The 24,517-nt window shown below is 42.5% G+C and overlaps 1 protein-coding gene across 1 annotated transcript in view; it reads left to right on the top strand.

Annotated features, from left to right (window-relative positions):
* The first annotated feature begins 503 nt into the window (after positions 1-503).
* DPP10 (dipeptidyl peptidase like 10) overlaps positions 504-24,517 on the top strand; it is a 264,172-nt gene continuing 240,158 nt past the window's right edge. Inside the window, exon 1 of the mRNA XM_027892407.1 lies at positions 504-716. Within this exon, the coding sequence (XP_027748208.1) occupies positions 645-716 (72 nt within the window). The 5' untranslated portion in view covers positions 504-644. The remainder of the gene's footprint in view (positions 717-24,517) is intronic.

Below are 24,517 nucleotides of genomic sequence, written 5' to 3' on the forward strand. Positions count from 1 at the left end.
GGGACAGCTCCTGCCCCGCCAGGGCAGCTGTGCTGGACCAGCAGCGTTACAGCAAACCAACAGCACAGCTGGGCTCCCTTCACCCGGCCCGTCCCTTTAACCCCTATCGCGGTTCTTGCCGGCGGGGCAGCAGCGCCCGTGGACCCCCGCCCGTGGCGGGGCTGTAGCGGGGCGGTATCGGCGGCGCGGCCCCGCCGCAGCCCGGTCCCGCCGCCCCCGCGGCGGGGGCGCGGATGGTCTCTCCCGGGCCGGCGGGAGCGGCTGTGACACCTGCTGGCGGCGGCGGGCCGGCCCACGGCGGGCGGAGCGGGGGGAGCGGAGCGGAGCGGGGCGGGCGGGCACAGCGTGCCCTGCGCGGGGCGCTCCGCGGCCGCGCCTAGCGGTGCTGCGGGGCCGTCCCCGGCGATGCGGGGCACGGCGGGGCCGGGCGCCCCCTGAGCACCGGCGCGCCGGGGCACTGCGGTAGCGGCGCTGCCGCCGCGGCGGCTCCGCGCCCCCCGCCCGCCCGTCCTCCCTCTTTCTCCTCCTCCTCCTCCTCCTCCGCCGCGCCACTTCCAGGGGAGGCTGGTGTCATGCGGCTGGCGCCGAGGGAGGGGTGCCCGGGGCCGCAGCATCAGTGAGAGGCGCCGAGCCGAGCCCCTGCGATGACAGCCATGAAGGAGCAGCCGGCGCACCCGGGCGGCAGGGGGAACCCGCCGCCGCCGCAGCCCGACCAGGTGCGACCCGCGGCGAGAGGCGCCGAGGGGCCGGGGATGGACGGGGCGGGGGGCGGCCGCCGTCCCGCAGAAGTTGCGCTGAGCTGAGGAAAAGTGTGGGGCGGGGGGACTGACGGGGGACACAGGCGCCCTCGGGACGACTCGGCCAGGGGAAAAGGGAGCCTCGCGGAGCCGTTTCGGGGATACGCTGGGGCCGCCCTGAGGGGACCCAGCCTTGTCCGGCCCCGCCTCGGGGCTGGGATGCTGGTCATCATCCGACAGCCCCGGCCCCCGGCAGCAGTGGGTCCTGCAGTAGTTTGCGCTCCGCTTCCCCGCGAGTTGCGCCGTGGGGAGACGAGACCCTGCCCTGACCGGGGCTGCCTGCCTCGGGGAGCAGCGGGGGCACCGGGGTTTGGGGCCGGGGCTGCCGGTGGGGCGGTGCACCCGGGGGCGGGGGCGCCGCGGGACCGCGCTCCGCATCGCCCCGATCCACTCAAGGCGCGGAGGGAGCGGTCCCAGGTGGTCGGAAGGGGGGTTTCGCGTGGGGATTTTGGCAGCGCCCGGGCAGCAGTCACGTCCCTTGGCCCGACGGTGCCGCCCCGCGGGCTGGCGGGGCTGAGGCTGGCGGGGCAGCGGTGTCGCTCGGTGCCGGTTCGCTGTCGAGTCTCGGGCGGCGTCCGCATAGATGGTACTGGGGAGCAGCCGAACTTGGCTGTCATCGTCACAAAATCGAAGTTTCATTACGAGATCGCTGTGGCTGATTCTCCGGGGCGACAGCGCGAACGCAGCGGGAGGGACGGGGACGGGGCTGGCCCCGGGGGGGACCCTCCGGTACCGGGTGAGGGGCGAGGGCCACTCACCTTCCCCTGGCACCCGGCGGGTGAGGTCAGCTCTCCCTCGCCCCCAGACACCTTAAAATGTGCGAACTCCAGCGGTACTCCCAGACTGAGGTGTTTGGTTTTTGTGGTGTGTTCCCCCCCCATTGTCCGTGCGCTTTCTATTCGGAACTCCAGCACGCTGACCGGGCTCACAGGACGCGGTCAACCGCATTTCACGTTGTCCTTCGCGCTACATCCATCCACAGAGCTTAATTTTCCTAGGTACACTCCCATTGAGTGAAAAACGCCAGCAGTGAGAGCTGCTGGGCACAATTATGCTTTAGGAAGCCCGTGTCTGAGTATATGGTCCTGCACACACGCCCAGGCTGCACGTTAATCTCTGAGCAATACATCCAGTATCAGTGAATCCATTAATTCAAATAATTTAAAGATGTATGCTTTTTGCTGAACAAAAATGTGCATTATGGCACATTTTCATGTAATGCTGATAAAAGAATACATTTGAGTTTGGTAAGCCTTCTTGAATAAATTAAGTGCCTAACTTACATTACCTGAAATAGATCTGTAACTTCCATCAGTGCTTAAATTTCATGCAAATAGCAGAATTTATGGAGAGTCAAGATCATTTTAAATAGTCTCAAAGGTTCACAGAGCTCATAAATTTCAGGGACATTGTTTTGCTTTGGAGGGATACTGCATTTAGATGTAATAAAAAGTACTTGAACTTAGCCAATCTCTATTTCTTCATATTCAGTTCAGACATGTTGAATTGGCAATTGTTGTTTGAAGTGGAAGTCTTTTCAAAGCAGGCTTAACATTGTGTGACAAAAATTACCAGTTTGACTGCCTTTTTTAGGTCATAATGAGGAACAGAAGTTAGTTATCAATTTAAAACACGCTAAATACTAGGAATTCATCCTAAATATAGAAATATTATTACCGGAGTGCTCTGAAGTTCTCAGCCTCTTTCTTGGTGGTTGATGAGGCATGCACTGGTCTGTCTATGGGCCTGGCTGTTTGAGGGGTAGATGTGAAGTCCTAAATATTTGCATTAGGTTTTTCCGTACCAAGTTTGCTTTTGTTGATTCAAGTTGATATTGAATGTTTGATTGCCTGTTGTCTTAGGGACATCATTCAGTGTGTAACATCATGGCATAGAAAATATTGCTTTTCGTGCATGGCAAGTCTTTCTATGGCTTGAAATGCCAATAATAAGGATGCAGGCCTGAATCCTGCAGTGAGCTCTGTGCAGAGGCAAGGCCAGGGTTGTGGATCTTTGTGAACACCAAGGCCACCCCTGCACCTCAGCAGCAGTCAAGATCCATATGGCTGTTGCTCACTAGGGCTTGACCACAAGCTGTGTCTGACTCCAGGTTTGTGCTGGAAACCATTCTTAGTGAAGCAGTGTGGTGTGGATGGGATCTTAACAGAGGGTTATTAAGGTTTCAAAGCTTTTCACTGGCTTTTTGCAGTTTGAGAGTTGCAGCTGTGGGGGATGCTGTGGTGGGCACAGGGAGAAGAACAAACAGAGGTTCAGATGTTCACCCTTCTTTTCCATACCCCATTGCACTGTCATGGGCTGGCCTATGTGGAAAATGTAGCCCCCTTAGGGCTTTCAATAAATCCGACTCCATCTGGGTACTCATGTTTAACATTACCTTTTGCTTGGTGAGTTTGTGTAGACTTGTAGTGTCACTACCTCTGATACCTGTAGTTTACTTATTTGTTTTTAATAAGAAGGGGCCCTGAGAAGAGTTTCCTGATGCAGCAGGAGCAGCAGATCTTTTCTGGTAGAGAAGTGGAAAGTCCTAAAAGGAACAAGGAATTACACCAAGATCTTCCAAGTGCAAATCTCTTTCCTGATTTCAAAGTCTGTGTTTTTTTAGAGATACCTCTGAGAACAGTCATGCCAAAGTTGATGCATTTCTGATAAATTTATAGGCTTTTGACCTGAGTTGTGATTTCAATTACAGCAGGCTAATGCTGGCACTCTCCACTTTAAACAGAAGTTTGGATTGATTGACTGAAGCATCTGTAGCCATCAGCCTGTAAATAAGTTGGATACAACTTCGTGTCTAACACTTCCTCTAATGGTATTTTTTCCAAGGCATCTAATTAGAACTTCCATTAACAGTGCTATTGATGTTTTGCTGATCAGTTTGATAAATTAGCCAGACTTATTCTCAACTCATTGCTGAATGATGAGTCAAATTTATTGCAAAAACTACAGTTTTATGTGCAGATGATATATGTGTAGAAAGGAAAATATCTGTAAATTACTTGCATGTCTGCTAATTTCTGGAAAGCTCTATCACAGTTATCAGACTTCCGTCACTTGAGTGCTGTGTCAGGAAGGAATGTGGCTCCCTTAGTTCCACTTACAGAGTACAAAAATGAATATTTTTCATCTTGTAGTTTATAAGAACTGTCCTGGGGTCTTGGACAATGATGTTTAGTGATCTTCTTTAGAAGGCACAACCATTTGGTAGTCACTGGACACAACATATTTGAGAAATATAATGTCCCTGTATGACTAGCTGGTTGATGAATGTTGCTGTCTTTGCAGATGAAAAACTAAGATAATTCCTCCAGGCATTACCTTTGTGACACTTCAGTCTGTTTACAAAAAACCCCAGATGATCTACACCACCTGGCACTACTTGCTGATCTTTGTGTGTGTGGAAGGCAGACCTTTGAAATTTATAATCATTTTCTCCTGAGCCTTTTTTACTCTCCCAACTTGATGTCTTTTTAAAATTGATTTTAAAATAGAAAAAAAAAAAGTGGGTTGTTGTTTCTTGCTGGTTTTTTGTTTTGTTTTGTTTTTACTGTATGTTGTTTTAGAATCTACTAGGTTATTTATAACAGGTAAGGACAAATGAAATCAGACTGCACTGTGTTGTACTAAATAGGGGCAGTATTTGGTAAACATTTAAATTCCATGCTCAGTATACAAACAAGGACAATTGACTGCTGTTTGCTTGACTGTCTCGATTTAAGGAGTTGAATTTTTCTCTGTCTCAGGACCAGTTTCTGTGGTCAGCAGACAACTAACACATTCTAAAAGTACATCTGAACAAGACAGCAATCAGTGTTTTATTTTTCAGTGATTAAGGCCAAAATAATTTATGTCTTCCTTCATTGCTTTACTTCTTTGTCCTGCCCCCCCAAAAAACCCCCAAAACCAAAAAACCTTCTGATCTTGCAGTGGGAAAAACATTGATGGATTTCTGTGTCTGTCCAGAGCAGTATTCACCTTAATGAGGTTTCATCAAGGTGAAAGGGCTCTCCCCTGCCCCACTCATGTCATTTTGAGCTTGATGGGTCAGGGAGAAACTTCAACTCTTAATCATATACACGCAACAGTTCCAGTAACTTGAAAGATTTCGTTAGGTGGTGAAGACTTTGTCTCCTGCTCTTGTTTGTGTTCGGAGTTGGCTTCAGGCTGAAATAAAAAGTTCTCTTCTAGCACTCAATCCAAAGTGACTTTGCGTTTTCCCTGCTTACCAATCTAGCAGAAGTTGTAGCTTGTTTTATTGTGGCACTCTGTCCAACATACTGGCTTGCAAGGTTCAACACAACATCAGAAACAGCAGGTAAGAAACGCCAATAAAAGTGGTGAAATAAGGTTATATTAGAACATTTCTTAAAGGGCTATCATTTGAATCTTACCTTTTAAATTCTATTTCTTACTCTGTATAGATGCGATACTGTATCCGTGCTGAATCCAGGAGGAAGGATTAGAGACTTGTGGTATCTGTTGACTGTACGAGCAGCAGCACAAGAAGCTTATATGAAAATTTATTAACTGTAGTAGTCTGGAATATTGTTCAGGATTCAAGTTCTAGAGGAAAGCACAGGATGAGTAATCTTTCAGATACTACATGTGGCCTTAATTCATTTTCTCTTTGCCTTGTGACTGTTTCGGTGTAGTTCAGTCGTGTACCTGATTGTGGTGATTGGCACAAAAAGCCTGGAGCTTGTCTTCCATGTTCTTTGCATTTTCAGTCTTCTGCTCTGAGCTCTGTGGAACAGGAGATCTTGTTTTTGGTGAAATGCTTCTCATGTTAATTGAGAAGCATCACTGTGTATGACATCTCGTAACTAGTCTGTGTACGTACAGGGTCTCGGGTAGCTTGAGGGAGACTTGCACAGTCACACAAGTTTTTAAGTGGCTTTATGGCACATAAGTATTTCTCTGTGCATCTCAAATTCAGAGTGATGTGTGTCTCTTCAGAAACTCACTTTCCTAATGCAGAAAACTCTACCAAGAGCTTTCCAGTGCTTTATCTACCCTCTGCCCTGGGAACCTGCCAGGAGCACAACCACAAAGTCTCTGTCAGTGGATGCAGGGCAAGAGAATGCTTGTTTGCTCCTGGTCCCCTCCCCTCCTGGTTCCCATACCTTTTTACAATGTCTTGCATGCAGAGCAGCATGTGGGAATCTGTGCAGCATAATACAGCACCTGATTTTTTCATCATTTAGAGGCCTCCACTTGCAGGTGGATTAAAGGGATTACTTAATGCAGTAAATGAAAAACTTTGAAACAGAGCAATCTTTTTTGCTCTTCTGTGTGAAAGTGAACTGCAGGCATGCTGTAGGTTACATAGTAGCCTCAGATATTGAACATGCATATTGTATTAGCTGTTTTAAAAAATACTGTCAGTGTTTCTTTACAGCATCTCCCAACTGAAAGAATTGCTTCAGGCGAGCTGTTTTTGATAATTAACGAGAGGAAGAAACTCTTTAAGCAAACAGAGATGTTGTTTGATGTTATTCTTGAATTGGAAAACCATCATCTTAGCATTTTTTTATAACTTGGGGGCATTCAGAGTTTACATGGATGTGTTAGTGAGTCACAAACGTGAACACAGACATTTCTTGCCGTAGTGCTAATAAGGATGAATGAACTATGAGATGCCTCGAGGGGTATCATAGTTTTTGTTGTTGTTGTGTTTTGTTGTGGGTTTTTTTTTGAAACTAACAGAGCTTTGAAATGTGCCTGACATACGGGAGGAGTTGTAGGTGAGCAGGACTGTACTTCACATATTATACTTCCTTTAACATGACAACAGAAGACATAGGTAGGCTCACCTGCTGCTACACCTGCCTTGTCCTGCCAGCAGGGACCTGCAGTTTGTTGACGCCGTCTTTGTAACTTGTATAAGACCTGTGTCATATCTCAGGTCAATGCATTACTCACAAAATCTCACGTATCTCAAACTCCATCCCTTTCCACTTTAATCATACACTTCTTTTACGCTCCACTCAGCTGCATCGAATAATGTTCATGAATATATGATAGTAAAGAGAACAATGCTGATGGTGACTGATGATGATAAATTACCGTATTTATCCATTAGGAAGGACATTGGATGACCTACAGATCTGAGGCTGAAGCTAAAAGACCTTTTCTAATCTTTCTTAAAACTGCTGGCAACAGCCACATAACTTATTATGTGTTATTTATGTAGAGAATCTGTAAATAGTTTTGACTGATTCTAAGATAAAATAGCTAAGATAAAAGCCCTTTGGCATTTGGAGGATATTGCCTCAGAAAATCAATTAGGAAGTATTAAACAATGTGATAATTTAAGGAAAATAATGATTCTTTGAATGCTTTTGGGGGATTATTTTAGACTGCCTGGGGCAATATTTGCAATTTGCACTGCTTTGGGAAGGAAAAAACCCACATTTCACAGCTTTTCAGAAAACAAACTGGGCAAATGTGAGAGTTTTATTTTTGAGAATATGGAGAGAATTCCAAATGCCAGTGGGAAAACCATTAAACTTGTTTGAAATGCCGGGCAAGTGCAAGAAAGTAAATCAAAGAGTGTCAGTGCGACTGATCATTCATCCCCCATGTTTGTTCTCTTTGTTCCTGACAGTGCAAAGTCTGCTGACCTCCTTTTCCCCCTTCCCATCCTAAGACCTTGGAGGCTGGTTAAATCAAAGCATTTAATATATATCAGGGGAGTCTTTCAGAGCAAGGATTTGAGCCCAAGTACACTTAATTAGGAGCAGTGGTGTGCTGCAGTTTTGAGTCTTACAGAAGAGCTGTTTAAATCGAATTGTCTAATAGCGGTTCTAAATAGACACGAAATGCCTATAAAAATTGGGTGACTTGAGTTGAAAATAGTGCAGTTCAAGAAGGTCTCCTTGGCAGTCCTTGTTGGAAATGTCCTTTTAGCAATTCCCACCTTATTTGGGAAGGACGGTGTGACATCCTGGTGCAAATAGCAACGCAGCAAAGATCCTACTGAAAAGTTTAGTTGAGGGCCCTCTTGTTCTAGGGCCCAAATAACTGCATTGGGTAATTAGATATCATAAAGTGTAAATATAAGTTTAAATCTTGTGGTAAGAAGCCTACGATGTCAGAAGACTTTGAAATGGGTGGGTAACTCCAATTCAAGAAAATTAGTTGCAGAAGGTTCTTTTTTTTATCAGTACAGAGATTCCTTGTATTGTAGCACATCAAAGATGTGTTACCTTTTGGTCCCTGAGGTGACTGAAAGTATTGCTACATCTTGGTCCATTCCTAAGTTGCTTATTTACATGGATTTCCTCCCTGAAGTAAGTGGGACTGCTTACGTGAATAATGTTTTCAGGACTAATCATGTAATTTGTACTGTAATAATTTTCATTATATCTTGGGGAGAAAAGTCCTTTAGTATACAGTGCAATGGATTGAGCTGTATGAAAGGCAGTTATCAAAATGTCACAGACCTCTAAAGTTTTTGGTAGTAACTGTTCAGTGTTGTGGAATGTTTTCAAATTCTAAAGGGCAGAACTATAATGCTAATAATATGTGTGAGACTCTGAAAAGATTCCTAAAGTCAATGTCATTTTATGCAAGTTGTTTGCTCATCTGTTAGAAGAAAGACAGGGTTTATACCTATGCATAGTATGTACATTTTCTTGTATTTCAGAACTCTCTCACTTCTTTTTACCTTTTTATATTTCCATGTGATTCTCCCTGTGATTCCATGTGATCTCCATGTGATAGAACAGGTTGCCCAAAGAAGTTGTTGATGCTCCGTCCTGGAAGTGTTCAAGGCCAGGCTGGATGAAGCATTGAACAACCTGGTCTAGTGCAAGGTTGGAACTAGATGGTTTCTAAGGTCCCTTGCAACCCAAACCATTCTGTGCTTCTCTTCTGTACGTTTTTCCCATGACACCCAGCTTCTCATCTTTCATGTAATATACGCAGGGTTTTCCTAAAAAACCTCCTTCCAGAACCCTTTACCAATGTCCTATATATAAGCTAAGCAACATCATGTCGTCTGTTTTCTCACTTTTATTTCCCCATTGCTAGTAATTTGAAGAATGTTGTCTCATGTAAATGTATGCCTGGCATTTGCTAACAGCAAAAGAGGAGTCTCAGAACAGAGAACAGTAATATATATTTATATATATAAATATATAGGATTTTTTTGTTTGGATGCTTCCATTGTCATCCACTGATTTCATTAGGTACTGGGAAGCCTTTAACTTTGAGGTCGTGGATGAGAATAGAGTCATGGTAAGCAGGAGTGTCATGATCATCTGTGTCAGCTGCCTGAATGGTGTCTTTAGTGGAAGGAATGGAAAACAGGCAGGCATTTGATAGAATTTTATTTTGTTCTAATAACTTCACATTTTTGATTTCCTATCACATAACAATAATGATGTTACTATACAGCAAGTTTGTAGTTTCAAGAGTGCAGTGGTCAGAAAATGAAAATTGAGCAATCCATTTGGAATACGTATTAATATATCAGGAAATCTGTGTTCTTTTCGCTTCTGGTCTCTACTGTATTTATTGTATAAACATAAACAGACACTAGCAGAATGTTTTGGATTTCATGGTAGGGGGCATAATCTTTGTACAAAAACTTAGGAAAAGGAGGGTCTTTCCTTTCTTTCTCCTAGTGTAGTTATTTGTACCTTAGAAAACCTCTTCTTATTCCAGAACAGAAAAAACTCCAGGAGAAATTGCTTTAGTGTACTAACTCAGAGCAACCCAGCCTTGTGCATCAGCTCAACCTTGTACATCTTTTTACTTTGTATACATCCTATACATGAACAAAATAGTCTGCTGTAGCTGTCTCACTTCCTACAATTCATGTGGAGAGAGCATAGAATCATTTAGTTTGGAAAAGATCTTGAACGTTAAGTCCAACTGTATGATAGATAATTTCTGGAAGAAGCATATGCAGGACTGTATATCATGTCTGCAAGGGAATATATACAGTGTTTAAAGAAAAAGTAAGCTGCTTCACTGAAAATGTCCTTTTCTAGAAATCTGGTTACTTCTCTTATTCTGACCTCTTCTCTGAATTGTTTTTACTTAGGGTAAAAATAATATGGTGTGGATTTATGGATACCATAAAAATGTGGTATCCAGCCTAGCTGGGGGTTCAGATTGGGCTGGATCTTTTTGTCCTAAGCCCAATCAACCACCAAAATAACAACAAAGCAAAACAAAGCAAAAAAGCACCAACCAACCAACTAACTGATGGAAAAAAAACCTCCAAGAAACAACAAACCCAGAACAGGTCTCCCTCTCAAAACTTTGTGAATTTTCCTCCTTTTTTACTTTTCTTCGTCTCACAGGGTCCATAAAGTAGACTTGATAACTTTCCTGAGATGAAATGGTGCTACAGTAAAGGACATTTTCTCTTCCCTCTTAAAAGGAAGAATAGTTTCTGCCAAAGTAATGCATTGAAAGGGTAAAGTAAATAAATGTCCTCACCTGCTGCTGTTAATATCTTTTAAGCTACTATAACTTACAGAGTTGTAATTCTCTTTACTCTAAATTACCTATTCCATTTCTTTATGTCAGGTGTTCTCCCACCTCCCCTGCAGTGGGGCAGGAGAGATCTTGACTGTGTTTGCTTATTGTTCGCCTCTAGATGAGGAAGTGCTTCCACTGGAATAACATTCTAGGGGTGTTTGCATGGAAGTGTGTCCTTTGGCATTCCCTTGACCTGCAGTGCATTTCAGTATTGCAGGGCCATAACTCCTGGGGAAGCCCACAGTAGCATTTCAGTTTGGATCAAAAATGTACCAGTGACACAAATCCTGGTCATCCCTGCTGAACTTTGGCTTGCACCCCAGAGCAGTTGCAGAGTGTTTCAGAACTGGATTCCTTTAGGATGAAACTAAACAAGCTGATGCGCTCCAGGAGCACCCTTGGGGTGCTCCAGCTGTCTGTGGGTATGTGGTGCCCAGGATCAGACTAGAACTGGTCCATTAACCCCCAGAAACACAGAAGTTGTGGAAATCAGGTCCTTGACCCGTGTGGCTCCTCTCTCCAGTTCTGCTGCTCTCTCTTTGTTATGCAGCTGTAACAAACATAGAAAGGGATGCGTAAATGCATGTATTTAAAAGCAGTTATATGATATTGATTTTTTTATTATTATTTTTATTGCAACACCGGATTTGTTTGTTACATGTTTGGAGGTATTTGGTTGCTATTTCTCAAAAATATCAGTCTTTGTTGCCTTCCCAGTCAAGATGGAAATATACTGACATGAATAGGTTACAGGTGGTGAAGAGGTCTCAGTTTCACTAGAGAGGTGCTTATGAGGACTGCTCAAAATGTTGAGTGTGGGAGAGAGAACAGACAGAAGGAAAAAAGTATTTCTGGAGGTTTATAGATAATACAATCTTCTGTAACTAAGATTTTTTTTCTAGTGCTACATAGGTGAATGTATCTGAAGGAGTGCCACTAACTTGGGAGAGGATGGGGATTATTAAATTGGGGATTAAAAGCCCTTGTTCTGTTCTTGGTTGGTTGCAAAATTTTTGTGTGAACTTAGGTGGGTCCTTGAAGGCTGCAATTTCAGAAGTATCGTTAGAGTTTGAGGTGTGTTGTTTTGGGAATTTAAAATGTCAGAGTTGCCTGTGATGGACAAAAATGCCTTCAGTGTATTTGATATTAGTTAACACTTGGGAAAACCTGGCTACCTTTTCAAAGCGTTGTCGAGCAGTACAATAAAGAGGTACACATATGGTGGTCTGTTAGTAAGACAATGGTTGGTAGTCAACAGGAGTCTAAACTCTCTGATAAATGTGAATTCACGTGAGGAAAACCCTAATATATAGATTCAGGAGGATGCTCACAATCCAGAGGAGTTGCAGGGAGACGGTGTTATTGGTGGTTGGCTGAGGCTTGGGATTTCTGCCCTGAAGGCTGGAACCTGAGACAATGAAACATAGTGATCACAGTGGTTGTCCTTTACTGCTCCCAAAGTGTCACACTTCCATAAGTCTGGGTTTCCTCTGTCAGTGGAGCAGCTCCACTGTGCTAATGCACGTGCTGTTCCTGCTGAGGGGTTATGGCAGCTTGTTAATACTCACCCTCAAGAACATCTATGCAGCCTGGAAGTTCCAAGTGGAAGATTTTCTGTTTATCTCAGTAAAGATTTCTTCTGTATGTGGAGTTTCACATGAGAAGTCCTGAAAAAAAAAACCAACCAGGCTATATTAGAAAATTGGTTTAAACTGATCTTCCTGTATGATGCATTCTCCATCCATTATCCTAGAAAATACCCTTAAATTGTAAATAAAGAGCATGCTTTTGAGTATTGGGTATGTTTGAGTATAGCTTTCAGTGACTGAAGTGGTGAGTGGTGCTAACTTTAAGGCAGCATTTTATAAGAGTAATTCTATGGTTTTGGGTAGTATTAGTATTCCCTGTTTGTCTGACCCCAGCAGATATGGGCTGTAAATTCCTGGTCTGTTCTCACTGCCTGCACAATCCCATGTGACTCAGCTGAGCAGGATGGACTCTTAAGCACTCACCTATTTTTCAGTGATCTATGGATGCTCAGGACCCAGGCTGAGTGTTGCTTCCGTACCACTGTGAGTCTTTCCATCATTTCTAGGAACTTGAACTTGCACTGGTAATAAGGAGAAGAGGAGCAGCACACAAAATTGTTAGCAAATTGCAAAATACCTGAGAAAAACAGCTTTTTTTTTTTTTTTTTTTTTGCCTGCCTGTGTTGTACTTGGTGTGCTCAAGTACAGTATGGAGTAATGAGCCATAGTCACATTTACATGGAAACGACTTCCCTTAATGAGGGGGAATGGCATTATCTATTTGACTGTAGTGGATTTCCATTAAAAGCAGGACTTCAGCACATCCACCATCAAAAATATGTGCTGGTCCGAGCTTGGTGGAAACAAGGTACATAAATAGGAGGGATAGATGAGCTAGAAATATCTGGCTTTGACCACTTAAAGGGAGAAAACAGACATAGTGTAAGAACAGAAGTGCCTTCCAGGTGCTGGTCTGTGTTACTTTCAGGTGTCCTATCTGGCACAAATCATAAGAAAAAATAGATACATAAAATGGAAAGAAAAAAAAAGAGAGTGAAATAAGGAGCATATTTTTTAAGTCAGGCAATTTAACCCTTTGGCTAGAAATGCTGAGGTAAGTTCTGAACTCTTCACCTTTTGATGTCTTTGAACAAAAAATGGTTTCCAGAAAGATGCCAAGGCAAAAATTTTTGGTCCTTGGATAAAGGTAGTATCCCAGGGAAATGCAATGGGTAGCAATCTAGAGGAGATGAAATGATGGGGATGTCTTGGTGAATCAGTGATTTATTAGTAGTTTTACTATTGTTGATAGTTGTTATAAACGAACTCCTGTGAGAAAAAAACCCCTGCCTTTATTACAATAATTTCTCATTTTTTCCCTTTCTGCTGCTTGACAATGATAGAAAGTTGTTCCTTTCCTTTTTATATGCTACTGTAAATCTTTGATGTAATAGCAAAGGAATAATGTGTTATCTTATATCCGAGCTAAAGAGAAATTTTCCAGAAGAGCTGCAGACTGAAATATGAAATTCTACTGGTTTCCATGCAGCACTTGACAAAACTTAATTTATATTTACTTTTGGGACTGAAATCTGCAGCTGTGACTAAGGAAAGGATTTCAAAGTCTGTACTTTTGCTGCATGTGGTCAGCATTCATCCATGACTTGGCCTTAATTCCCATTCCAGGTCCTCGATCTGGCTTGTCAGTATTGTGCAAATTTTTTTCTTCCCCCCCACCCCTTTATTCCCTGAGAGCTCCAGAGTTTTAATTATATTTCATCTCACTTGCTATAAAAGTTGTATGTGTTTTTTTTTTTTTCCCTTTTTATTGCGTGGGCTATTGCAGTGAAAGCGACTTGATGCGTGTCTTCCTTGTGAATATGCAATATGGTGCTTCAGTTAAAGCAGGCACAAAACTACATTAACACTTGTTTTGTGGCTTCAGCAGGTACATGTTTCGCTGTCCAGATGAGTAATGTCCACCTACTTCTAGTGGAGTGACTCCATCTGTTTGGTGTATCAGTTATTCTGCAGCTCAGGGAAGTATTTTCTTCCCAACAAGTCTTGGTGTATTGGGACTTGCTTTTTAGACCGAATCTAAACCATTGTTTTGCCATATTGTGTCTCCCTGACCCTGCACTTGATAAGAGGACAAAGTTTGTATTTAAAAGTATTTGTAGAAGCAATGCTTAGTCATTAAAAATGAGGTAATTGTTTCTACAAAGGGTCTTGGATTTAGCTGACAGATTACTGGGAGGCTTTTTCCCTGAAGGGGTTTCTTGAGGTTCTTGGTGAGGAAAAAACTGTGCTTTGAGATTAAATTATTCAACAAGTGTTTTTCAAAGTAATTAAAGCTTCTAGCATTTAATGTTTTATGTATGCAGATTAAAAATGCAGGTTGATTAAATCACGACAAAGGGAAGTTTATTCACACATGACAGACAGAAATGTCTCTTTTGTGACTGGTGGAACAATGTTGAACCCACTTCTTTATATTGAATATTGAACTGTTATATTAGTGCAATTTTTTCTAAGTGATGGTGTTGTTTAAAAGTGGGCAGTAGAATTTGATGCAGTACAGCCCTTGCTGTGCTAAGCAGTGCAGAATATTTCTTTTTCTGTCAAGTATCTGATTTATAGACAATTTTTCAGCTTGTGTTTTTGAAATGGCCAGGTGATCTATACAAAACTCAACAGGATCAAGAGGCAGAGCAAAGTAATGATTTTCTTGTTGGAAAGTAATAGACATGCCAGTATAGCATGTAATAACAGCAGGTTTTACAGCATGGTGCAGAACAGCAGGAATGTGAAACACATACGTTACATAAATTATCTGTGCATACATTTCTGCAGAGTTCTGTGGTAAAGTACAGCTTCTTTTTTCCAATTACTTATAGTTTCAATGCATGGACTCCTTCAGCCCTTTAAAGACGTTACCCATCTCTCTCCTCTGGAATGGGTAGCTTATCCTTTGGATACATATACTTACTGTTCAGCAATCAGTGAACCATCTTTGAAATCTAACAGCAAATCAAACCTCACCAACAGAGATGGCGTGTTGCCTTCAGTTCAGTGTAGTAAAGCTGCAGCACTGTTTTGTCCTGAGAAAAGTCAGGCTTGTTTCAGTTTCTCCAACTCATTATTCTGATTTATAGTTGTCCATAATTTTTGCATGTTTTTCGTGGATACACACAGAGGCGCACACACACACACCCCGTCCTGCATGTCTTGTGTTTGCATTTCTGTAGTTATCAGCCTATAGCATGTGTTGCCACACTTGCCCCTCTGATTCCTCCACAGTTTCAAAAATTAAAGTCACCAGAGTTGCTCGCAATTATCTGTGCAAAGCTTAGAACAGGCGATGTATCATTTCAGGTTAGAGAAGCCCCAGTTGCTGGAGAGAGATATGTCAAGATTATAAATCCTTAAATTTCATGGGCACTTGAAGGCTTTGCAAACCCATCAAGTAAACCAGTTCTATCTCCAAAATATCTTAAGGGACCCTTCATCAGTTTCTACTGGTCCTGCAGAAAGCACAGAAATAGGTGTTTCTTAATCAGCAAAGGTTTCACTTTTTTGTTCCACTGTGACAGAAACTTTCAGATGATATTAGTAGATCCACGTGAGAAAAGATTCTGCCTTTTGGATGTTTTTGTCCTGCCTTGCATAAAGTCTTTTTTTTTGGTCAGGTTCCATTGGAGAAAGGGAATATTGCGGTGGAGATAATAGTTTCACATTACGAATGTGTTTTCAGTAAGTCTCTTGCAAGTTGACCTCGATGAAGCAGCGACACTGCAAAGTGTTTGGGTTTTTTCCCCCTTTTTGTTGTGTGCTGTATTTTGTAGTTATTCCTGTCCCTGTGACTCTTTTTGCTACCAAAAAAAAATTTCTTAACCATTATCATGTCAGTCCTTCATGCATTTACGGATTAAGATTTCTAGTAGCATTTAAGAAAAATACTTCTATTTTCTGATCATGTTATAGTCTTCTGAGACTTAGAGGTGTCTGTAGCTTACCTTGAAGTGTTTGGAAACAGCTCTTTGTTATCAAGATTTAACATCATTTGGGAAAAATCAGAAGTTAGTCAGCTTTTAAGATAGTGCCCAAAGGCAATGCATTCAGCACGCAGCTTTCTCTGATGTTGGTGAAGCGTGAAATTTAGGAGTCTCCAGAAGTTCACCTCAAGTATAGAACTTCTAAGTAAAAACAGGATGGGGAGGCTGCCAGGAGGTTAATCTGGGTGAGGGTGAGTTGTTTTCACCAAGAAAAGCCTGTTCCTTTATGGATCTCTAAACCAGGGTACAGAGGCACAGAGCTCTGAATCTGTCAGAGTTGCTGAAATATCCCATCTTTTCTGGTGTACAGGGTTGTAGGACCTTTCATTATTCCTCTTCAAAGCAGCCACTGCTTTTTTGAGGGCTCAGTTCTTCAGCTACATGGCACCAAAGGCTTCGTTTCTGTGTTTTTGTACTTCAGCAGTTCCAGTTTAATTCTCGGAGAGCAGATGGTTTCAGTGTTTCTGGAAGTTTTATTTATATTGTGACAAGGCTTCAATCCTCATCCAAGAGTGAATTGCTATCGGAACATTGAGGGAAGTGAAGGCATTTTTCTGAAGTCTAAATAGATAGGATAAGTATCAAGTGGATGAAAATTAATACTGTTATCTCCATTTTCCATTTTTCCTATTTCAGTTTTTCTAAAACAGCAGTGAATTGCTGTGATTTGAGAAACCTACCAGCAGTTTGCATTGGCTGTCTCTGAAATGGGGACAGAATGTTTTCATACAGAGGGGAAGAAGAAAGGGAAGAGTATTTCATTCACTTGAAGTGATTAGATTTTTTTAAAAAATCAGTACGTAAACAGAATATTGGTAAACAATCCCATCAAATTGGAAAAAGAGGCATTAAGTTTGTGTATTGGGAAAAGAAGTAGCTGCAGGGTATTCATGTGGCTTAGTTGGAAAACTTTAACTAGAACTTTAGGATTATTTTCTTGGTGACCTTTCTTGCTCGAGGACTTCTGGTGAATATTAATAATTCTATGCATGTAAGGAAATTAATTACCTTTAGCATACCATACAGTGATACTTCAGATCTATTGCAGTCTTTGTTATTATTATTTGTCTTGGAGAGTTCATTCTGAATCCACTGCTGGTGTCTTGAACCCCAGTATAAATTTGAACCATGACAAGTGTTGAGGTGTTGGGATTCTGCTTTGCTTTAGTGCTCCAGAGTCTTGGGATCCAGGCACCTGAGCATGGACCACCAAAGCTGGAGGCTGCAAAAAGCCTCTGGAAACAGGAATTGGAAGATAAAGCAGCTAGTACTTCTGAAAAGGATTGTGAGTGCATTCATCCTGTTTCAAAGCTGTAACACTGACTTTTTCTTCTCCTTTTTGGGTGCATGCCCAAAGAGTCTTTCAGAAACTTGCAAAGAGTCTAATTCAGCGAGAAACATTGTGGTTTATTTTACGTTTCATTATTTACCACAGACCAAGAGTAGCCTTTTTGTACCTGGATTTCTGATATGGTATATATATAAAAGCTATTGTCTGCTCTTTGCCCCCAGATTTTTCATCTTTTTCTTTCAAAATAAACTTACATCCCTGGACGTTGTCTTAATGTTTGCAGTCAAGTTTGGAAGTTTGGGGGCACCAAACTTCCATCTCTTGTCATGCTGAATGAAACTGTAGTTGAATGAAATGATACCTGCCTCCCAGGGTGGTGTACGTTTTGGTTAGTGAACACTTGTGATGCAGTTTGAAATAATGCAATGAAAGGTGCTTTGAAAATGCAGAACATTGTGACTGTTTCCCAGAATACAGGGCTTCCCACTGGAAAGTGCTCATAAATGTGTAGTTGTTCCACCTAAGTTTTCACCTTGGGATATGTGTTGTGTAAATTCGGTAGGAGATTTTGTCGATATTTTTCTTGGAAATTAATGAAACTACGAGTAGCCCTGCTGCTCAGAGAAGAGCTGTATTCTAATTCACCGTGCTGTGGCTTTGAAGAAATCAACCTTAAAGAGGTTTCTCCATTCTTGCAAGATACTGAAGTGGTAAAGCTGGGTGTGATCCATATTAACCCTTGTTTCTAAGCAATACAGCTTAGAGCAAATAACCCTTTCCTCTAATCACCCCTTATCCTCTGCAGTAGAAACCGATCTTGGGAGGAGCAGCAGAACAGTGAATAAAAAGCTTTAATCCAGTCATCCAATCCCTGAATATTAAGCTAAAGCCCCAAATCCCATTTTCCTGTTCAGAAATGTTACATATTAAAGCCACCAATTGTCTGGATGAAACCTGCCTCTTGCTCACATGCTGCTGGTCAGCATGAAGAGCTCCTGCAGTGGCATAAGAAGTTGGATCACAATAAATAAAACCCAAAAGATATTGCAACAGATTTGGGTATTTTTGTATTATTATAATTTAAAGATTTTAGACAAGGTGTTGGTAGTTTAAAAGCTGGCTCACCCTCTGTGCACCACGGCACAGACCAGTGCACACAGAAAGTGCCTCAGATCCCATGAAATTTGGGTACCAGCACCTTGTGGTGCTGCTGGCCTTTGGACCACATGGGATTTGAACTGTTATAATTGAAAAGGCCAAGGATCTGGGGCAGCAGCACATGCAGCCAGGGCAGTGCAGAAGTGTAATCTCACAGGTGCTGCAGTGTCAGCACCTTGTAATTTAGGTATCAACCCTCTACAGCAGTCAGGAGCCTGCCGAGGTGTCACTGGTGTCACCAGTTTATTGCAGGCACAGTGATTTCTCCCTCCCCCTGTTTCTGGGTGGGAATTGGGTGATTTGCCACTTTTTGGAGCTGCGAATGCTGAATTGTGGTTTCAGCTCTCCCAGCCCTTGGAAAACCCAAGAAGAAAGTCACAGACTGATTTTTGCAAACTCATTGCTCTGGAGTGTGACTGATCAACATTCAGAAATGCTAAACGCTCACAACATCCTGCCTGAGGTACTTGGCCTCCTGAAAACCACTCTAAGGCAGAAATTATTACAAACTAGTAGACAGTAACCAATTTTCATGCCAGTGTAACAAAGCCTTTTCAAATAATTGCATGAAAATGCAACTTTGAAACACTTATTTTTTTGTATTTCTAATGCTGTTTAACAGATATGCATCAGGGTTTTAAAATTAGTCTTCATTTCCGAATTTCTTTGAAGCAAAACACTATGACTGACTGCATTGTTATTAATCCCTTGAGTTTACCAACATGTGGACATCTGAAGGGATGCTTTTTTGCTTTGATTGGGCTTTTGTGCAGAGAAAACAGCACATGCTCTGTCCACCTGCTTCATTAAACTGTAAAACCAATTTAATTTTGTAACATTTTAATGCATAGGCATTAAATATTTTGTGGATCTTGAGTAGCCGTCTGGCTTTTCTATTTTTAAATCACACTTAATCTTCTGTTCCAGGTTTCTGGGTTGCTTTTTGTTCTTTGGTTTGGTTTTTTTTTTCTTCTTTTTAATTTGAAAGTCATCTTACCTGACTTTAAGCCTTTAGATGAAGTTCTTAAATCAGCAGGGAGGATGAGACAAATTTTAGGTATTTCAACAGAACAATTCAGGTCATCAGTGTTTTGCTCTTAATTATAGAGGGTAGCCTGGGTGACTTTACCTTAAATTAGATGCCTGCAGTGGTGGTGAAATGAGTCTGGATCTTAGCCTGGTGAAATGATTTCAGATCCCAGTACGAGCGGGTTAGATCTCAAATGCAAAAATTCCTTTTTTATTTTTTGTTCATTGCCATTAAAAATGCATTCTCAGAGTCAGTTTTTATGAACATTTCCTATGCATAAAACATAGCAATGTCTCAGCTGGATTTTTCTTCAGATGTTTCCCTGCATTTCCTTTTGAAATGGAGAGCAGGAGAAGAAACTTCAGTGCAAGGAGGGACTAGGCAAGATTGTCCCAGCCAGAGAAGAAAAGGGGTTTGGTCTGCAGTGCCTTTGAACCACTGCTGTGATGGTGTGAGACTGCTGACTCAGAATCACAGGCTCTGCTTCAGGGCTCATCTGTACCCAAACAGTGCTGGCATAATTCCAGGGATTTATTAGAGTTATGTCATGATTTCAGAGTTATCTCAGGCTACTGTTTCCCAGGAGAGAAAGTGGCATTGTGTCAGTGCGTTCTGGTGGCACAAAAGCATCTTAGACAAAGGTGATAGACAAAGATTAATGTTCTGTAATTGGGAACTTTAGAGACAGTTAAAGACCTTTGTGCTGTGTATTTTTTTAAAACAACCAGCAAGCTGTTCAGAAAAGTGCAGTGTGGATTGGTATAAACCCCCATTTTTCTGTGTAACAAGAACCTTAGTAAAAATGACATTTTACTTTGAGTTGTTTACTAGCCTTGTTCTTGAGAGCATTTTGCAATTGCGAGTGCAGGGAACATACAACACACTGATATCTCTGAGGCTTGAAAAGTTCCTGAACATGCTTTGAGATCCACATTTAAATAGTATAGTACAAATGATACATTTTTCACTACTGAAATTTAAAGGAATAATTTGTTCCTTATGCAACATTGCCCAGGCTGTTGTAGGCTTGTTTTATGTTTTCACTGTCACATGAAGAGAGTGGAAATCACCATCATAGTAACTATATGGCTTTAGAAGGGAAAGATGAAAGTGTTACTTCTCCCCTTAAAGCATCAGCTACAGGACAGGTGTTTTTTTTCCCCGAGTGCTCTTGTCAACTTGCAATAGAAAGCTCTTTTCCGTTACATTTGTGTGCATTCTGTTGGGGTTCAAAGCCAGGTCTAACCTTAGGTGTCTTAAGTCAAGAGAACTGGTCTGTATAGACCACAACAAAACATAACTCCAGCAAGGAAGGGAAGAGGATTAAAATACTGTTCATTGATGAAGGGAGCCAAACCCTTTGCCCTGAGCTCTTACCCTGTCTGAGTGGCCTGACTTGTTGGCATCAGGGTGCTCTGTGTTGACTGAAGCGGTTTATATCTTTGCAGGCTTTGCTGTGCTCAGCTGCCTCTGGTTTGGCATCGCAGCCCAGGAGTGTTGCTGCAGCCCTTAAAGGAAGGAGGTGACAAGAGTGAATTATTTCTGACCTCAGATTGAATAGTGTTTTCAGTGGAAAAGATCAGCAAAGAGAACAGGCTGTATTGCAGAGTCCTCCTGACTTCCCCTTTCCTTCCACACTGTGTCTCCCTGTGTTTTGTCATGCTGGAAAAACAGTGTTGTACCTTTCTTTCCTGGTGCTCTGACACAGGTGGGCAGCTGCCAGCCCTGTTGGGGCTGCACCACATCCTTGTATGAGCACGTGATGAAAATTTGTTTGAAGAAGTGTGGACAGTGTAAAGGTGACTATTTCTGCTACATGCAGGTCTGTAGAACGAGCAGGGACATCATGGGATAAAACCTGGCAGGGAATATAGCTGAGATACTGTTGACAGCAGGAAGGGGGTTAAGGAGTGATTTCTTCCCAGCAGTGTGTTTTTTTATTTTTGTTCATTTGTGGTGTGAGTGCATCTTCAAGACACAGTCTTTACATTTTTCCCACAAAGAAGAAAAAAAAAAAGGTTTATGTCAGATAAATGCATGATTACTTTTCAAGATCTCTAGTCTGATTACCCTTTTCATAGTACAAGATTCTCTAATGAAGAGCAATAATAGCCATGTAAAGTGTTCCTGTATAATAATTATTGGGAGTTTTTTGAAAAATGTCTCACAGAGAATTGTAGATGTCAGCTGGTCAAACCAAAAGCCATTTCAGCACAATAGAGATCATTATGTGAGATAAAGGAGATTCTGAGGAAAGATATTTGTCAAAGGTGTGTTTCTAAAACCTTTCTCAGCATTGGAGCCTGCAGGATGCTCTCAGCTGATACAGCACATTGTTGAGCTTCAGACCAAAACTATGTTCAAGTTGATCTTGTTTCACCAACTGTTCTTCCTAAGGCCCTAAATATGTGCTGCTTCCCACCAGTCTGCTGGATTAGCGTGTTAAGAAGATGAAAGGCTCCAGCTATTATGTTTCGGAAATAAAATGTTCTCAAATGTCTTATGTTTCAGCTATTTTTGGTTTGCCATCTTCTCCATGTGCCAGTTTTGGTTTCCCCAATATCTTTTTTTTTTTTCCTGATTCTTGAAAGTGGAAAGCAGCAGATCCATCGCTCATAACCAACTCTCAGGAATTACAGGTGCCATGTGGCAGGCTTGGATAGTGTCCCTTCAGGCTGTATGTAGCCTTCTTCATCAAGGCAAGAGACTTAAGACACAGATACTGTCCCACTGAAAATCAGGTCATTTTGGGAATAATTGGCAGTGCACGACTGGGTTTGCCTTTGCTCTCATCAGTGAGGAGGACTATTTGTGTGCAGGGTCCTTGGCATCTTTCCCTTGATTTTGCCATCTGCTTGTTGCTGACGCAACCCGGCTGTGTCAGGGCGGGTGCTGGTGCAGTTGTCCCTTCCCATGTGTTTTAAGGAGTTCAAGTGTTTTGCTAAGCAGACCAGAAGCTCTAGACTTTTGCATGTGGTGCAGATCGCCCTCTGCCCATTGGACCCTTGTCAAGACGTGGTCCTGGCAGCTGTGGCACCTTGTCCATGGCCGAGAGCCCCAGGGCTCCTGTCAGCTGCAGCATTTTCAGCATTTTTGTGCAATGTCTCAAAATGTACATGAACATCTGAAGACAGACAGGTATCCTATATGTGCCCATTTCTTTGTGTCTATAATTCTCTGTCAAGGAGAAGGAGGGTAGAAGGGCATGCTGTTTAAAGTGTCTTTGTGCACTGCTGGTAATAGACTGGCTGGGATTGGCTTTGCCTGACTCCCCTGTGTGCATATGTTTAAGGCAGACCCTGCTGCTCAGGAAAATCCACTGGATTTGTGCTCCAGCTGTCTTGGAGGGTGTGAGCAAGTTGTGGGGTGAGAACCCAAGATCCTGGGCAAGCCCTGCGGCTCTGTTCAAGGGTGAGCTGTGGACTGTATTTGCAGGTTGAGGATAGAGCTGAGTCTCTCAAGATTGCAAGGACTGACAGCCCTGGATAAGCACAGCCCCCCTCAGGAAGCATGAGCAGCCATCTAGGAAATGGTATTTTAAGAAACTGTAAAATTAGCAGTTGGAAATAATTGCATTGTGTCTTGTGTATTTCTTTTGTCAGTGTCTCCTGGATTAAGCTGTTCAGTTATTAAGAGGGAAAGGCCCCTGAGAGCTCTCCTGCCTTCAGAAGTCCCGGGCAGGGTGTAGTTGCATCCACAGGGTGCTTGTTGCCTGGAAGGTCCTGGTGCTGTAACACAGCAATCTGTATTCACATGCTGTGCTTTCATCACAAGAGCACATAAGAAACAGGACCATTACTGTATATTAAAGAATTAATTGTGAGTCTTAGTTTATTGGAAAAGCTGTGTATTGATAGTAGAGAGCATTGTCTTGCAGGGAGGTGTGTGACCTAAGTCATGGAGTTCATTTCTGCAGTCAATCCTGCATCCTACCAGAAGATCATTCACCTCTGAAATCCTACCTATGCCCACAGCAGCGATGGTGCAGAGCTGTCACCCTCAGCAAGGAGCCCTGGGGTAGATATCCTATCCATGGGATTTTACAAGGGAGGAAGATGTTCATTTTTCACAGTAGTAGGCAGTGCCTTTTGGTCCTGATATATGATGGGAGGGGGGGCACAGGGCTCTATCCCTGCATCTCTTTGGAGGTATTTGCTTCAAAGCCATAGGGTGGATCTGTTCCTCTGCCTCCTTCCCACTCTGACTCTCACTCTGCAGAGGGGCGAGAGGTTCTCCTTGTGCTTTGCCTCCTCTGGTTAATGCTTCCAGCAGAGGTGTGCTCCTGCACTGTGTCAGCAGGAACAGGCTCTGTTCCCCAAAGGCTTGTCAAAGCTTCCTTGGCTATCTCTGCAATACTTTTATCTATTTATGTGTAAGCAGTATTTAAAGGGAACAAATGGCCTGTGTGATCATTCTGGTGTTCACTTTTTAATGCATTTAATTCCTGATGCTGACACTTCGTTTTTCAAAGTGGGATTAGAATTGGTGAGGATAAACAGTGCCAACATTACATACGGCAGGAGTTGGGTCCTGTGTAAAGCTCAGGCAGACTTTCTTATTGACAGAGCCTAATTAAAAATGGATAGAGTTAAAGATTTTCTTTTGTTGATAGTCAAATGTCCTGGCATGAACTGTCGTGTGCAGCTGTTCTTTTTGCGGTAACACAACGGGATTTAAACCATGAGTTGGAGGAAGGTTTTGATGCCAATGCCTGTGGTCTCTGGGGATTCTGAAGACCCATGGACTGGAACATGCCATTTTCATGAGCAGCACCCCTAAACCCTTCAGCACTTCTGCCTTCTCCCTGTGTATTCTATTTAAAAGTCTTCAGTTCATTAACTGGAATAATTCCTCCATGCAGACACATGGAGGATTTCCCAAAGCCCTGGGGTGGACCTGCTTATTAAGGCTGATTAACACAATGAATACACTATATTTGAATTAATGGCCCCCCATATGTATATATTGGACCTCCAAGAGTTTGTAGCATGATTTTGGAGAACTGCTTCAGAAGTAGTGCTAGAGCCAAGGCTTTGCATTCATATCTGTGTTTTTTTTTGTGTGGTTTTTTTTTTTTTTTTTTTTTTTTTTTTTTTTTTTTTTTTTTTTTTTTTTTTTTTTTTTTTTTTTTTTTTTTTTTTTTT

This window comes from Empidonax traillii, unplaced genomic scaffold, assembly GCF_003031625.1.
Source record: "Empidonax traillii isolate 1590-97213 ecotype Southwest subspecies unplaced genomic scaffold, ASM303162v1 scaffold350:size764500, whole genome shotgun sequence".
Taxonomy (NCBI): domain Eukaryota; kingdom Metazoa; phylum Chordata; class Aves; order Passeriformes; family Tyrannidae; genus Empidonax; species Empidonax traillii.